General features: G+C 43.6%; 1 protein-coding gene across 2 annotated transcripts; it reads right to left on the minus strand.

The window, feature by feature from the left end:
* Positions 1-121: 121 nt before the first annotated feature.
* On the minus strand, positions 122-12668 carry LOC121334022 (AKT interacting protein). 2 transcript variants are annotated; one of them, XM_041400882.1, is made up of 10 exons: positions 12603-12668; positions 9289-9404; positions 7813-8018; positions 6239-6303; positions 6055-6155; positions 4749-4837; positions 4579-4677; positions 4257-4364; positions 3639-3699; positions 122-1043 (listed from the first exon to the last, which is right to left on the minus strand). In XM_041400882.1, exons 2-10 carry the CDS (start codon positions 9328-9330, stop codon positions 936-938), a joined length of 879 nt encoding a protein of 292 aa, XP_041256816.1. In that variant the 5' UTR covers positions 9331-9404; positions 12603-12668; the 3' UTR covers positions 122-935. The 2 variants fall into 2 exon arrangements, with proteins under 2 accessions (XP_041256816.1, XP_041256815.1); XM_041400881.1 differs by having other exon boundaries at positions 122-1046.
* Positions 12669-17564: the final 4896 nt, after the last annotated feature.

Consider the following 17564-nt stretch of genomic DNA (forward strand, 5'->3'; position numbering starts at 1 on the left):
GCTTTGGAGCTACTCCTGGCATCCCATGAGCATCCCTAACACCAATGCAGACAAGGACCTGTGTAGCCAGGTGCTCCCACTCTTCACTACGTCCACAGCACAGACTAACAGGGACAAAAGCTAGAGCACAGTTTCTTTTTATTTTAAGATGTCACTATTCACACACATCAGTCAACTATCCTAAGACATCCCCTAGACACCTAGGGAATCTAAAACCCTCTAAGATTTTATTAGCTCAAGAGACCACCATTAAAAGCTTTGATTTTAGTGTTTCTGTACTAAAAAGTCTAACAAGCCCAACATTCTGCTTTCACCCTGTCAGACTAATGTGCGCTTCAGTGACAGTATCCATTTACAAATCAATAATACATCATACATCATCCCCAGCTTTACTTCTGGAAAGTGCTAAATGGAGTCAATGAACCGTCTATTTACAATTTCAAATCCTAACATATTTACAATAGAAACCAAAGTATTTAAAACCATTAAATATAGTGTTTAACTCTGCTATATTAGTTTACATGAACACAGCTTAACTCTGGCATCGTATTTCCAATACTAGTATTTCCGCCAGTAATTTAAGATTCTTCTTAAAAAATTGCTATTCCTGGAGGGAAAAAATAAAAGCTTAAAAACCAACCCAAAACCTCCAGGCATTTCAGAGCCCTGAGGAATTACCCACCCTAGCCAGTCTTCAGGTAGAAGTACTGTAGTGTTCAAGAGAGACTTCCAAACTCCAGGCAAGCCTTTAAAACCTAATGCATATGTAAAACATTAAGAGTCAGTAATCCATTGAACAGGTTTACTGGAGTCACTGCTACCATTCAGGTTTTACTAATCCGTGGTCAAGAAGGAAACTGCTGCTTTGCTGTTTCTCCCTCCGTTACATTCCCTCCACCCCCAGAAAGTGTTTTGTGCACCAGTGTCCAGGACAGCTAAGTGGGCATCGTCTTCTCTTCTTTGCTGAAGGGCTGGACTGAGCCAGGCTTCACCCAGGACAGGCCAGAGACGTGCATGCTTTTGCAGTGCTGATCTTCCGGCTTCTTCTGGGGAAAACAAAGCTAAGGTTACAATTGTAAGATACCCAAACCCTCTCAGCTCCCCCTCTGTCTATTTTACTTCAGCAAATACAAGTACAAAAGAGACTTGCACCATTTCCTCTCCTCAAAGAGGAACAGTAAGATTGCCACTGGTTTAATTTCTGGAATGTGTGTGGCATCTGCAGAACCACCCTGACAATAGAGGAGTTTTAAGGATTTAACTTGGGTACAGCTGCCCTGTCCCACCATAAAGACTCAAGGACAGTCCTCTTGCTTGCAGGCCCCAGCCCAGCACCGCTGCACTGCTCTTCAGTCGTTTTCTGGTTCCACAGAAAGAAACGCCAATCCAAACCTCCCCAGCAGTGCCCCTGCAGTTCTACCTGGTGATGCTGGGCATGCTGGGGAGGAATACTGCACCCCACAGGTGATTGGGAACCAAATTAATGGGTCAAAGTAGCAGTTAATGCCTTTGTTAAACATGGGAGTTTCCTAATGCTTTCCAAGGATGGTCCTGTCCTTCCCTTCCCTGGGCATTTGTCACAGTTAAATGCTTGAACAGTAACTATTACCCAACAGTGCAAGAAACATTTTGAACTCACTATTGCAATTTAGAAGACAAAAAAACAAAAAAAAAAAAAAGCTTGAAATTTAAGAAGAAAGATACAACTTGAAGCAGCTGTAGATTCAAAGTAGTTAGAGATCAGTAAATTAGACATCTCCTCCAGCTGGCCAAAGCAGCAGAAGAGCTTGCAGGATTATTTTAATACCAGGAACTGTACAACAACTACATCAAACCTGAACAGTGTGTTGAGCTCTAGAAAGTGAAAACTGCATGAGCAGACTTGGTTGTAACACAGAAAGTCTTTTACTTGACAAAGTAGATTAACGCAGCAGGAGATGAGAACCTGCACTTCTGCCCCTCCCCATGCTTTGTGCCAAAGGTGACAACGTGTGACAGAGCTGCCATAACACGTTGGACAGCAGCAAACAGGAGGGATGAGTTAAGCCTGAGCCTGGCAGGGGCAGCTGCCTCTCCCATGCTGCACACAGGAACCACACCTTGGAAAAGCCAATTGCTCAGCAGGGAACTGGGACATCACTGCCCTCCCTGCCTGAACGGCCTAGCTGTTTCCCAAGGAACAGAATTCAGGGGTAATAAACAAGCATCCAGGGCTGTAGGAAGATTTAGGAACTTGTTTTTACAAGGAATGTTCTCAGCTACACTGGCATTTTGGGACACATCTACAGCACAGAAGTTGGGCCATTCCTATCAACAAATGACTGGAGCAACACAGTACCATGCATGCAATAGTTACTGAAGATGTTTGTTTTCACCTAAAAAGAAATCAACAGGTATCACCAAAGAAAATAGGAAAAAAGAAAGGTCACTGTTGGCTATCAGTCTCTGAGACAACATTTCCATTTCAAGCACTCTGGCCTATTATTTGTCTTTGATTTAAAGGATAAGGAGGTGAAGAATGAAGGAGAAAAGGATGAGAAAAAGAAGTATCAGAAGTATTTCTTAAGTTTTGTATGAACATCAAGAAGTCAATCTGGCCAAAATATTTTCCTGTGTGTTTTAAGGCTCGAATGTGACTCTGGCAGCTGGGAGCACGGCCACACTGAGCTCAGGCAGTGTATTGTATTAAGATCTATTTAAAATTCATTCATGCCAGAAGACATACAAGAACATGAGGTAAAGCATGCAGTATGGAAGACAAGTTCGAACTGACAAAAAAATAATTTTTCATTACACAAAACCCCAGAAAACCATAACACAGCCTCAGGCCAAGTCAGTAACCAAAACATTCAGAGTGCATTTCCTTGCCAGTCCAGCTATGACAGCAGCCACTGTTTCAGCATCCCTTTGTACTACAAGTGGATTGACTTGTCAGGCCACTCAGTACAGACTCAGAATTGCCGTGTGCCTTGTCAAGCGCAAAGCAGTAATTAAAAAAACAAAACAAAACATGAACAATCTGAATCCCAAATCACATCCCATCACCTATCAGGTGAAAGCTCTATGAGCCAACACGTTCTTGCTCAGTCAGAAGCATCACACTGTGAGGGAAGCAACTCTCAGCACCTTTTGGTGAGCTGGTGGTATTGTCTCATCAGTAATCAGCAGCATTAGAGAAGTGAGCAAGGGAGTGCACTTGCTGCACTTGTGCTGCTTCACAAGGAGAAGAAAGTGCTGAAGCTTTGATTTTCAGTAATGAAAGATCTCAACAGAAGAAAACAAAGAAGCTGGGGACTGTCAGGTAATGAAGGAATGGTAACAGGCAGGACAAGTGCAGGACAAGCTAACAGGCTGCCAGTGAATCTCTTCATCCCTTCCATCCATAAACAAAAAAAAAAAATAATCTGCTGTGTGCCAAGAATTGTACTAACAAAGCTTTCTGGCTAACTGACTCATTACTTAACACACTGAAGTTAGAGCAGTGACATAACTGCTTCGTTAGGAGACCACAGCAGTTCCAACATTCCTGCAGAGCCAAAAGAGGGGTGGGAAAAGGTCTCTCTAGTACACAGAGAATCTTTCTTTCTGTATCAGTCAATAAACCCTTCCTAGAATGAGAATGTGAACTTTGCACGTACCTTCTGAGTCAACATCTTCTCTCTAGCTTCATCATGTATAGCTGGATTCCACGGAGAAAAACTACGGAAAAAGTATAGTTTACTCTTACTTGGAATTTTTGCAAACCACAGCTCAGAGAGAGCACAAAGCAGTGATTTTGCTTTGTTTAGTTCATTGGATTTTAAGTAAATTATAAGTGGTGTTAAGACACATAGTTAAGAATTAAATTAATATTGTCATGGATCTTTTCAACAATAAATGTATAGGTTTTCAGTTCTGAGAACTGGAAATTCAGCACATGTGACATGAAAAAACCACTCCTATTCACCATGAAGCTGACTCCATCCCCCATGCAGGCAATCTTTAGAAGGATTTTAAAACTCTGACCAAAGCTACAGTCATTCAAACTGAGCTCAGGAAAGCCAGAAAGCAGTATTAAATCATGGACATTTCTGCCTGAGGGAGGTGGGTGTTTAAGGGCTTTTTGCTTGTTCTGAGATTTGTTTGGTTATTGTTTTGAGATTTTTTTTCTATAACAAAAGCAGGTCAGTTAGCCTGACAGAGAAAGCCTGCTATCAGCAACTACACCAAAACTTGCTCTCAAAACAGGACAGGGTGAATTTGCTCAGAGTACTCACATGATTGCATAGGGGTCCTCTATTTTGGGCTGATCAAATAAATGACTACTGCATAGTTTGACACTGTCTACCACTTTACTTTTGAACAGTTGAACATCCTTTTCATACCTGCAAGACAGAAGTAAGTAGTGTTAAGTAACTGCAAGGAGCCACAAGTTTGCTCTAGAAGCACAGACTTGGGCAAACCCCAACTTGACTTCCTAACACAACCAAGTCTGGAGGCAGAGACCACAAGTAGACAGAATTTTACAAACCTCTTGTTCTGCAAGTCTATGCCAAAACCTCTTAAGAGGCCATGCCCATACACATGGAAGATACTCACAGCACTGCAGCCTCAGGGTTCAGAGGACTGGTTGTATCAATCTTGTAGAAGACTCTGCGAGCATACATTAACACTTGCCATATGTGATTATGATTTCTCCTAAAAAGAACAAAGCATGATGAAGAATGGAACAAGCTTCTCAAATTATCCATCAAATCGTCAGCACTAACCTCCATTTTGCAAATGCTCTTTTCACATCCAGTTCACCAGATAAAGGGTCCACTAGCGGGTGGAAGACAGGCAGGTCAAAAACCAAGCGCTGTGTTAGGAAAAAAAATCCATTATGACAACTTCAATCCTAATGCCAACACCAGGGGATGAAGGTCAGTCAAATGTTGCTTCCAAGTACTAATTAATTGTTACTGTATTAAAAGAAAGCAACTGCAAGTGATTGCTACCAGCTGTGAAACTGTAACCCAACACACCTGTGTAACATGCAGGGTCTTGTCCTCTCTCACATGCTATCACCAAATCAGGAAGCTAATCCAGTTAACTGCACAGGCACTAGTGCCAACACAGGTAATAATAACAGATAAGAACAGATTAAAGGAGTTTTTCTGGTTTAGCTATTTGTGACTGAAAGCTTTTTACATACCTGAGCTACAATCAATACCTTTTTTTTTTTATCCTACAACACTTAAGTAAACTGAGCAGTGACACCTTGGCGTCTTCAGCTCTGTACAGCTCATTTCCTCCAGGGTTCACAGTTCTTCCAAAAGAAAACTGAGTTTCAAGAGAAAGGCTTCCTACTAGTTCTGTTATTTTAAAGATGATAGCTTTACATAAAACTTGACACCATGCAGGCAGCTACCCAACACAGCAGTTGTGTGCACCTGCTCTCAAATCTTCCTCTTCAAGAACTGTGGCCAAGAGGGTAAGCTGCCCTGAAGAGTCTGACTGCCACAAAGTACTTTTTTATTTTTATTTTAAAATTGGTCTAACAACTTGGAACCTTGGAACTAAAGAGAAAGCAGAGATGGAATATAACACCATACTACCCATCTCCTTCTTCCTCTGCTTCACCACGTTCTCCTCAAATTTTTAGTTCTTTGTTTCAATGTAATTTAGAAGAGACAACCAAGAAATCCTGCAGTATTATAGCAAGCACAGCACAGGTGTCTGGATTTTACCTTCCATTGTATCACTACTCAGAATTCTGATACCTCTTTAAGGGCTTCAGTTTCAAGTTCCTGCTGAGGAAGTAACAAATCAAGAGTGGAGGGAAAGAACTGGTTGATTACTTAACACCCTAATGCATCTGACCTCAGGAAGTTCACTCCACACCAGTCTCAGTAATCAGAGTAATGTAATTCCTCCACAGTGGTTTGCAAATGTGTACCAGACATGGCAAATGAGCCCAGTCAAGTGAACAAAATGAGTTCAAGGGAAAGGGAAGCTAACTGGTGTAACAGCTTTAACAAAAAGCTATACTTCCACCACCAGGAAAGAAGAAAAAGCCAAGACACAGCCACTTACCGGGCAGTCTCCATCCGGGTAATTATCAGGAATATAGACAGTGAACTTGAACACACCATCCTGGTAGAGCCCATGTCTTATGAATATCACTCCAAACCACACTGCAAGTGAGAAAGATTGCTTGAGTGAAAGAATTACAAAACATATGCATATAAAACAATTTAAAAGTAAAGTTTAGACTTACTTAAAGCCGATCGGTACGAGGGCTGCACGTAGACACCTGGCAACTTCTGCTTCACCACCAAGGTACTGCAATCAGAGTGAGCACTCAGAGCTCCACAGCCACACTGACACAGCAAACCCAGCATGTACCACCCACAGCCCAGCAGGGCTTTCTTCCACAAACTCACTCCCAATTCCCAAGGCTGCCCGCAGAAGGAGGTGACAAATGTAGTGAAATCACACTCTCCCGCCTGCTTTTCGCACGACTCCACCTAAAGACTTACTAGCAGAGAGCACTATTCCTCCTGATAAAACTAAGCAGAGAAGCAGAAAATCTCTTCCTTCAGTAGATGCATTTAACATATGTCAGTACAGAAATTTACAATTTTCTATTGAATCCTCAGTCTCAAAGTGAGGAAGAAGAAAAGAAATTCAATTAAGTAATTTTGAACACAGCTTCACAGTCAATTGTAGTTGCTGCTGAAGTGTGACTAAACTTCAACCTCAATTTTAAACAAGTATTTTTTTCAGTTTTAGATGACACTAGGCTGCAGATCAAGCTAAAATTACACTGACAATGGCCAAAACAAACCAAAACCCAAATTAACTTCACAGGTTTTCCAGTTACTTGGCGTATGGGTTCATTAAACTGAACTCTACATGTTTGCACAAATAAACAACAATCTTAAAGCAAAACATTAACACAGTTCTCTGCTTACAATTTCCCCGTATTTGTTATTAGTTCCCCAATAATGAATTGGCATTATAGTACCAATATATTTACTCTTAAGAAAAATATCTTTCCTGAATTAAAAGGCAGGGTCAATTCCTTGAAAAAGAAATAAATGTTTTGAGAGTTCTCACTTTCGAGTTAACAGTTAAATACAAGAACTGAGACTCAGTGTTGCATAAGGACTCCAGGGATTTCATTCCAAAAGGCACCACATACTTGGGAATCCAGTATGTCTGTTACAGAGGAAGTCCCTTCAGCTCTGAGCACTATCCAGTTATATAACTATAAAGTTCTCAAGACAGATTGTTATGCTCCCACAGTAGCCTACAAATCACTAGATGGGTGAAATGCAACTCCTCCCTCATAAGCTTCACGTTAAATATCACAGAAATTAATGCAGACTTCCCAACATCCACTTGATCAACTGGATCAGGCAGTGTTCAAGTGTTTCATGTGACAACTGAAGGAAGGTCCCACATCCTAACTCCATTAGATAGCACCATATATTCATGAGCATCTTCCCACTTGACATCTGCTTGCTTCTATTTTAATACTTGTTTCAAATATTTGGTATTTCTGACTAAAAAGCCATTAGGATAACTCAACTCAATGTGCTTACTTCAAAATTAAGAAATGTAGTAATTCAGAGAATAACATCTAAAAGCACCACTTAAAATCTCATCTCTCTTCTCCCTTTCTGTCTCAAGAGATCAAGTCTTCTCCAGAAAAAGAACTCCACAATGTCTTCCTGCCTTTAAGGACCATGACAGACATCCTGCAAGAACTAGGCCCCTGCAGGGGCTTTTTCCCCACTGAAGCATGAGCCCAGTGACCTAAAAAAGATGAAAAAAGTGAAAACCTACAATTCTGCAAGTAGTGAGTACTCCAAATAAAAAGGCCCATAGGAAGCATGTGTTCCATTTGTGGACTGGGAGGAGGTGGCAGGTGAAGCAGGCTTGGTTATTGGCACAGCATTCTTTGGGATAGAAGGCAACTGTTTCTTTGCAGAGGCTCGCAGGGGACTGGTTCGGAGCTCTCCACTCAGTGTTTTCTCTTCAGTGTCAGATCGCTGTCAAATCAAAGGAGAACCATGAGATCACAGGCCATATTTCAGACACATTTAACACATGAACATATTTTAACACAGGTTTAATTATTAATTTGGTAATTACAACTTATGCAAATGAAACATATCTTGGGTTTTGGTGATCTATTGCTTGAGGAATGGCATGGAGGGGTGTCCCTTTGCATTTTCTTTTTAAATAGACTTTTATTCAACTAAACACAACCTACAAGTACGAAAGTATTCAATGCTGGATAGGAAATCTGCAGATTAGGACAAATGCTTAAGGAGGCTTGCATTTATTTAGAACCTGAAACCAGACAGTATAGAACATCAGCTTACAAGCCAATCTATTTCTAGCACACAGTGCATCAAGATAAATCGATTCTACTGACTAGCATCCTTACACTGTAGACTTCAAAGACTCTTTAAAGTAGCGTAGTAAAACTGAGATGAAAAAGCAAGGTTTTATGTATTTCACTTCCTGCCTGTATTTAAGACATCAACATTCCACTTGGAACTGATCCTATAGTTCACTCCCACAGGGAAAGAATCACCCCTTGGCAGGTGTACCAAGTTTAAATAGTTTTACTATAGGAACCTTTGTATGCCTTTGCTGTCTTTTCTTGGAAGAAAAGAACAAACCACTGCCAAGAAACACTGTACTACTCACAGACCCCAAAATCATTCTACAGATTGCCAGAACAAATGTGCAGGCTACAGACTTAGGCTTAGGCTATGTGTAGTGACTAAAGGCAGGATTTAAGCTGCAGTGTTTTGAAAGGCCCAAGACCTGGACTAGTAACAATATCTCATGATCAATGTTACATAATTTGCTCTAGTACTGAACACCTGGGAAGTGATTAACCCTAGAACTCCCATGCTTTTATTACTGCTACAGCCTCAAGCAACAACAGCACTATAGAGGTATAGTTTTGTCAAAGCTCATTGCACATGCTACGGCTAAGCTCTACATAAGACACTAACATGTCTTAAGAAAAAAGTGTTTCTACCACTTGATCTAATTTGTTTCACATTTCCTGTTTAAGATGCTTCCGATAAAAAAAGTCAACAAATTCTGGAGTAAACTCTATGCACAGGCACATTGCAGTTAACACAGCTCAAAGCTAGCTTACACTTTTACTGAAGGTGATCACAACCCTCGGGATAAATGCACAATAAAACACTATTTGCAGATCACCTGATGTTTTCTCCCAGCACTGCTACCACCCCTCCCAAGCATGACAACACTTCCTGGCATCCATTCATGACATACCTTGCGCACAGAACCTGTAGACATGCTCCAGAAAGGGTTCATAACGTGTATTCCGAATAAGGAGCTGCAACTTCTTGGTGTCTTCGGAGTGTCCTCAGGCCCTTTGGATTTGTACCCTAAAAAGAACACAGAACAAACATGCATTTAAGAGATAAACAGGACTCAATATAGGATCCAGATCTAATTCTGTAGTCAGCATTTTCTTTCTGTAACTTCAGAAGAAAACTTTATGTATGTAAGACCAACAAGAGTTGAAAATGCCAAAGCTCTATTATATGCTCCAGAAGAATAACACATCTATTTTTGCACCTGAATCTCCGCCTTCCTTCTGATAGAAGAAGACTCTACATTCAGCATTCCATGTTCATTTTACCAATGAGAAGGAAAAAAAGGGTCCTCTCTTGGCTCAGCAGAGTTCAGGAAGACTCTCTACACAGGCAAATATTAATGTTGTCACCTACCCATCTCAGTCCAGCACCAGACAGAACCTTGATCCTGCTAAGAAGTGTCCCTCACAGTTCACTCTTGACTTTGCACATTTCTGAAGTGTCTCAGTTTGACAAAGCCTCTATCATTCCTAGTGACAGAGATGATCCTTTCATTGAGTTTGCATCATGTATTTGTCATTTCGTTTTCATCTGCATTGGAACACCACCAGGAACAGACAAAGCCATAGAACACAGAAGTTTCTCTGTGGCTTATTTAATGGTTTCATTATTAGCACTAAGGCTTAGTGCTCTTTAGATCAGCAGCCCAATAGCAAGGACTTCTGCAGTATTTGGAGTTTCAGTGTCATCTACTGTGTACATCCTTGCTTTCATCTCTTTTTTTTTTTTTAAGTCTTGCTTTGCTTGTTCAAGAACTCTGATCCATAGCATCTCTTGTCTGGCACAGCCTATTGCCTCCACTCTTTTTTCCTCTCCAGTTTTCCTACTTTCCTTCCCTGTCTCACCCTCCCATTTTTGGCTCCATCACCTGAGGTTTTGAGGCACTTTACTCAGTTCCTTTAATAGAAAGTTGCACAGCATGGATCAAGATGGCTAAGATGATGTGAGAGAGACAACCAGTGGCACAGGTTTCTACTACGGTCAACACTACATTTTTACTACAGTAAGGAAGGCAGCATCTGTTCACTATTGGACTGATTAGTTTATAGAGAAAACTGAAACATTATGGCCAAAATCTTCCTAAAATTAAAATAAATGCCAATCTTATTGAAAGAAAAAAACCCCACACCCAAACAATTCATCCAAATAAAGTCTAGGAATTTTAAATAGGAATTTTAAAAGAAACATCAATATCAAATCATAGCCTTCTAGGCTAAGCAGCAGCTTAGCATTAACAAAAATGCAAGCACCTTCCAGAAAAGTGATGGAAAATAATTTGTGCAATCAAAAATCATCTCAAACATTCCAATATACAACAGGTTCCTCCAGGTTTGTTTTTTCCTCTTCAGCAGCCACAGTTTCACAACATTCTGAGCCGCTGAAGAGGGAAAGTCAGAGCACAGCTACTGCCCTGTGAGAGCAGGGAGAAGATGTTTTCACTTTTGCCCATCTCTTGTCTGGAAAGCAGAGTCATGCCAGAGGGCTGTGCCACAGGCCTTTTCCATCAAAGCAGCCAGACTAAGTGAGACAGGAAGACACGGGGCCAGGAAGGTAGGAGACGTTTCCTCGGGAAACTCCGGCGTAACCAGAGGGGGGAGGAACTGACGCACAAAGAGCACCTGAGCGCTCCAGCTCCGACAAGAGGGACAAGTGCTGGAAGCTGAAGTACACTTTGGAAGACAATTAGCTGGAATCTGGAGTGATTATGGGATTGGAGTGGGATCAGTTTGTTTGTTTTGGGCTGGAGTTTTTTTTACAACTGCACTATCCCGGAACTAGAGATAGGAGAAAAGGAGTCAGCAGGACAAAGCACCACACATGCAGGTAAAAACCAGCCCAACCCACTCCCGGGAAACAGGGAACTTCTCCAGGAGCTTGGGAACTGATGTTAGATGCAGCTCAGTCACCACATCCACCTTTCAGAAAGCAGCTATGTATCTCAGTACACCTACAGCTTTGCCTACTTACATGCTATTAAGAGCAACTAAAACATTATTTTAGCTTTAGTTAAGCTAAAGAATAACTTCCACAGGTTGTCTCGCACAGATGTTTTTTATCCAGCTGTTTGCCAGTCATAAATCATACATAGTATCATCCTAAATTTATTGTTAAACTGTCTCCAGTCTCATACACCTGCTAAAATACTGTTTACAGTGCAGAACTCAGAACCTCAGAGTACAAGCTTCCCAGAAAAGGGGACTTTTACCCACTGTTGTAATAAGTGTCATATTTTTCTCCTCTAACCAACAGAGTTATTTAATCAAACACAACACTAAAGCAATGCGAAGAAAAAAAAAACAAAACCAAAAAACAACTTTATCTGCCCGGGACAGAGCACTCTTCTAAAGATTTTCTGGAAACGTCAACAAATCAAAGAGAGCCACTCCTACACCAGAGAGAAACTGAGCTGCTTCAGCCGAGCACCAGAGAACAGTGCATATGGCACACACAGTGCTTGTCCAGCAACCGCTGCTGTGAGTTCACACTAGAACTCATTTCTCCCGGCACAGCCACTCCTGACCTCCTTTGGACCCAAGGCCCTCGTTCACCCACACCTTAACCTGCCGGTCAACACGGGAGCCGCGGCTGGCGGCGAACAGGAACACTGACCAGTCAAGCCTGTTCGCCAACTCTTCTTCCACAGGTGGGTTACGCGTTCCATACCAACACCTGCTGCTACGAGCTCAGTCCACTAGGAAACTGCAATCTACGCCAACGACACCTGCTCTTAGACAGCAGCCTACGGGACACGGGGTGTCGGCCGGCCGAGCACCCCAGCACAGGGCGCTCCAGCGGGAGCTGTCAGCCGGGGGTCACGGCAGGTTACGAGCAGTCCTGCGAAGCCGGAGCGGGCCCGGGGGTGTTTCCCGCCGAGGCCGCGGCCGTGAGAAGCCGTTGGCAGGGCGAGGAGCAACGGACAGAGCGCTGGCAGCCGCGGGGCCGGGCCGCGCTGCGCTGGCAGCCGCCGGGCCCGCCGTGCCTCCCGCACCCCGCGCGGGGCAGCCCCAACGGGCCGCGCCCGCCCGGCCCCTCCCGGCGGCAGGTGACGGCCCCGCGGCCGCGGACACCGCGCAGCCCCTCAGCGACAGAGCAGCCCCGCTGCCCTCCCGTGCCGCGGGAACGGGACCCCCGCGCCCACCGCCTCCGTTCCGCCCGGGAGGCTCAGCCCGGGCAGGGCTAGCGCTGTGGCCCCTCTCGCTCACCCACCGAGGCTCCGCCGCTCTCCCGCGAGGTCCAGGCCCCGCCGCCGCCGCCGCCGCTCCCGCTACCTCCCGCACAGCCCCATTTACCGCCCGCCCCTCGGGCCGCACATCCGGGCCGCCCCCCGCGGCCAATCGGTGCCCGCCGCTCCCGGTACCGCCCCGCGGGGCGGGCGGCGTGCCGGGGGTGGAGCTTAGAGAAAGGAGCAGCTGTCATTGGCCGGCGGGGCGCGCGGGGACGCACGCCATTGGCCGATGGGCCAAAGAGGGGGCCTGGGGCGGGGCCTGGGGCCCGTCCGGCACCGCCCCGTGTTCGAGCGCCGGTCCCAGCGGGGCGGCTGAGGGCGGGAGGTCGGGCTGAGGGAGCGGGACGGCGGCTGCCGGGCTGCCTGGGAAAGCCCGGGGAGGGCAGGAAGGGCGGAGCTGTGGCGATGCCATCCGGGATAGCCACGGGGACACGTTCCCGCTCCTGACAGCGGAGCAGTGGCAGAGCGCTGCAGCGCGGTGATCACCGTGTGTGTGTGTGACCTGAGGCATCCACTCAGCCTCTCCAAAATCTCGCTGCAGACAGGGACACACGGGGCTGAGGGTCCCTCTCAGCCATCTCCTCTCAAAGGCGAGCAGCCCAAACCCGCTCAGCCTTTCCTTGTAAGAGGGATGCTCCAATCCCTTGGCCATCTTTGTGGGATGGAGCCGCTCGGGAGCTCTGTGACTGTCGTGCTGAGGAGCCCAGAGCTGCACAGCGCTCCAGATGTGCCCGAGCAGGGATGAGCAGCGCGGCAGCATCACCCCTGACCTGCTGGCAATGCTCTCCCTAATGCACCCCAGGATCCCGCTGTCCTTATTAGCCACAAGAGTACACTTGCTGGCACATTTTAAAGCTCCTTTTTAAATTAATAATACCAGCTTCTGATAGTATTGCTGAGCAGGTACATAGATACACAGTATAAATTTACATGAACAATATATACACACAGATATACATACAAAATATACCTCTAAAATCTGTGGTAGTTTCGGGGTCCCCCGACAGAGGAGGAAGGAAATTGATGAATCCAACTCCATGTTTTTAGAAGGCTAATTTATGATATTACATTATAGAATGCTATACTAAAACTATACTAAAGAATAGAGAAAGGATACAGACAGAAGTCTAGAAAGAATGGTAATGAAAAACTCGTGACTTCTTCCAGAGTCCCAACACAGCTGGATGGTGATTGGTCATTAAGTTAAAACAATTCACATTAAACCAATCAAACATGCACCTGTTGGTAAACAATCTCCAAGCCACATTCCAAAGCAGCAAAACCCAGGAGAAGAAAAGCAGGTAATTATTGTTTACATTTTTCTCTGAGGCTTCTCAGCTTCCCAGGAGAAGAAATCCTGGTGAAGGGATTTTTCAGAAAATATGACAGTGACAAAAATCTGCTGAAGAAAAGGAGGAAAAAAGAACCAACCCCAGGAGTTAGCTTTTATTTGTAATTAGACTTTTTATGAGCCCAGTAGAACAATTACAAAAGTGCTATACCAAAACTGAAGTAATTTGTCAAGGTTTGGAAGGTGACAACAAAATCCATGCTATCTCAAGTATAAAAATTACAGAGAATTTTAAAAATCAATGCATGTAGGGATTTTTTTTTTCTTAAGCTATGAGCAAAAATACCATGCTAAGGTTATCACTTTGTCTCAATTATTGTAACCTTCTCCTTTCCTCCTGTCCTCAAAATGCCACTTTAAAGTCTTCAGTCAGTTAATAACGTTGTTATTCTGGCTAAACCGCTGTCTCAAGTTTCTAAAACCCTTTGGCAATTTCCTGTTCTTCAGTGTTTCAAATGCAAGCTCTTTGCCCACACCACTGAAGTGCTGCACAACTTCCCTTTAGGCCCACATCCTAAATTACCTGCCTTCCACTGCTACATGCAGTAGTTGCAGTCACTTGTTACCTCCTTTTTTCTTCATCTCTTTCCTGCTATTTTCTTTTTCCTGCTCTAAATCTCTTCCCACCAACTCTCCTTTGAAGGCTGTGTGTCCAGAAATCTTTTTTATGTGGTCACCTCCAGTGGGCTTGTCAGACCTAACCATTCCTCAAAGTGCCTTGTCTGTATCAGGTGCTGTCCTTGCTGAGGAATGACAGGTGATAATGAAATCCTCACTTACATGCTTTGCAGATGTCATAGATCTTATCCTGCAAAATTCTGTAGTTTCAACAACATTTTGGTGTTGACTGTACATGCTTAGGATGTTGCAAAACTATATTACAGTGGGAATAACATTTTGGTTTGGTATGAAGGATTGTGAGGAATACTTTATCAGGCCTTAGAACACAACATTGTTAATTCTCCAAACCCCACTACAGTCCAAAGTTTCCTGTTTTGCTAACTAGAGGAATAATATTCTGACAAGAAAAAAGACTTTGTATAATAAATTTTCTTAAAATCTTTTTAGATTCCCTTCCTAGTCCAAATGTGAAATAATTCTACTTAACAAATCTTTGTATTTTGACCAGTATAAGAGATTAATCAGGCCTAGGATGCTTTTAATATATTATTTATCTCATGAAAGACTTCTTTCATTATGGGTGGTACCTGTAGCAAACCTATGATTAAGGAACATCTAAATAACCTTTAGATACTGTTTTTCCTACATTTAGATACTCTGTATCTGTTTCACCCAGAATTCTAAATACTGTAAGGAATTTTTCCACAATACCTATGTTCATACCCAAAACCATACATACCCATAATCCAAACCCCAGAACTGCCAAGCACCTTCCTGTACCTCTGCGGAGGAAGGAAGGGTGCTGTGGCTGTATCGGCATGGTCAGTGGGAGGCTGAATTGTTCCGTGTGGGAAGTCTGGATAGCTCTGAACAGACCAGAATTTCCCTTTGTGGTGGCTGTGGTTCTGAGAAGAAATCCGAGCTAAAAGGAGACGAGAAAAGATAAAGTCTGTAATTAGCTCGGGCTCGGCACCACTAGATGGTGTCGTGCAGCTGCTCCAGTCACACACGGCGGTCTGGGGCAGGTGGAGGCACAGAGAGCCTCCTGGCAGGAGCACAGCGTGGGCTGCAGGAGCAGTGGAGGCACAGAAAGCCTCCTGGCAGGAGCACAGGGTGGGCTGCAGGAGCAGTGGAGGCACAGAAAGCCTCCTGGCAGGAGCACAGCGTGGGCTGCAGGAGCAGTGGAGGCACAGAGAGCCTCCTGGCAGGAGCACAGGGTGGGCTGCAGGAGCAGTGGAGGCACAGAGAGCCTCCTGGCAGGAGCCCAGGGTGGGCTGCAGGAGTAGTGGAGGCACAGAGAGCCTCCTGGCAGGAGCACAGGGTGGGCTGCAGGAGCAGCTCGGGCCTCCCGATGAAGCCCCGTGCCTCTGAGGGGGGCTGATAAAAGGGTTTTGACAAATAACCTACATAGCCGCACAAACCTACATACCCTTACTTGATAATTACTGATATTAACACGACTTTTTCTTCCCACAATGCAAAGGTGAAAGATGGCATTTTCCTTTTTTTCAAAGCTAAAAAGCAGAATTACAAACATAGTTAAAACCCTGAACTTTTTTTTTTTTTTTTTTTTTTTTTTTGTACTTTCAAGCACAATTCCTTTGTGGTTTGTATACTACAAGAACAACGCTATCAGCACTTTATAAAGCAATTGAAGTAAAAATAAAAGCAGACAAGTAAAGAGTTTAGATTTTTGTTTCCTTTTTTACCTTGGTGAAAATGGTGCGTTGCTTTTCCATAAAGAGATTGTTTTCAATTTCTCCATACTGCTCTCTATTTGCATAGTTGCTAATAACAAGACATATCCTTTCAGTAAACAAGGAGAGAGAAATTATCAGATCTCTAAAGTCTGTTGAAAAACCTACAAAAACTATTTAAAATGGGTGTTTTCAATTTGAAGGCATCTGTGGAGCAGTGGATGGAAGGAGGTGATTCAAAGTGCACAGCAGTGCAAGCCAGCCATGAGGAGGAAGACATCAGCTCACAGCTCTCTTCTCATTCTGAAGGACAAGAGTACAAACAATAATTAAACAAACTGGAATGGATACCTGCTGGGAGGCTGGAGCTGCTGCATGGCTCTGAGCCTGCAATGGCAAGGCCAGGCACGGGCCAGAGAGGCATTTGCTCTGGGAAGGCCTTCCTGAGACTCTGCCTGAGATGGGAATTCCCAGACAGGCCTTCACAGCTTGACAGAAAACACTGCCCACACTCCTGCTATCTGTGCTCTGGCACATTGCTCTCTTTGGATTTGAAATTAAGTTAACAAAGTGTAAGAAAGAAAACATTCATTAGAAGCTAATTTTTTAATGAACACTATTGGAACTAACAGCAAATCAAACACAACCCCCTTTTCTACACCTAACAGTGTGGTATTTCTCTACTTTCTGTAAAACAAGCATAAAGATGGCAACTTTTTGTACTAGTAGAATTGATTCAAGATTATGTACTCATTTTTCCTATTTTCTTTTTTTTTTACTACAGTGGAATTGCTAGAATGGATGCAGTTATAGCTGCACCAATATAAAAATGCTTTTGACTGCCTATCTGTTTTCCCTGAGGATGAGGTAAGATGGAACAGCACTAACTGCATCATCAAAATTTGTCATTTAGTTCTTAGGGTAGAATCTCATGACCTACTGTTGGTCTCTGCTCAGTCAGCAGCAAACTGTTATAACAAGGACAAAATATTAAATTTATTTATTCCCCATAGAAAACTTCCTGTCTTCCTAGACTCACTTAATATAAAAAGAATACATTTGTGTGTAATATTCAGACACTTTTGTATTTGCATGGCTGTCAGTGTGTTTCACAACAGAAGAGATTGACTGCATTAATGGCTCCTGAACAGCAGAAGCTCCTATCAATGACTAATTAAAGATCAGATCATACCCTTCAAACTACACTTTCTTCAACATGTCTCACACTGAGGAAAAAAGTACATTTAAATCTGAATGTATTTCAGATTCCTTAA

Source organism: Onychostruthus taczanowskii, unplaced genomic scaffold (genome assembly GCF_017590055.1).
Source record: "Onychostruthus taczanowskii isolate IOZ18803 unplaced genomic scaffold, ASM1759005v1 scaffold18, whole genome shotgun sequence".
Classification (NCBI taxonomy): Eukaryota; Metazoa; Chordata; class Aves; order Passeriformes; family Passeridae; genus Onychostruthus; species Onychostruthus taczanowskii.

Coding starts and splice junctions, on each gene's coding strand:
- LOC121334022 (XM_041400881.1), bottom strand. CDS start 9,330: ATGAACCCTTTCTGGAGCATGTCTACAGGTTCTGTGCGCAAG. Junction 6,304..7,812: donor TACTCACTACTTGCAGAATT/GTAGGTTTTCAC, acceptor CTCTGATTGCAG/TACCTTGGTGGTGAAGCAGA. Junction 3,700..4,256: donor GAGGACCCCTATGCAATCAT/GTGAGTACTCTG, acceptor CTTTTTCCGTAG/TTTTTCTCCGTGGAATCCAG.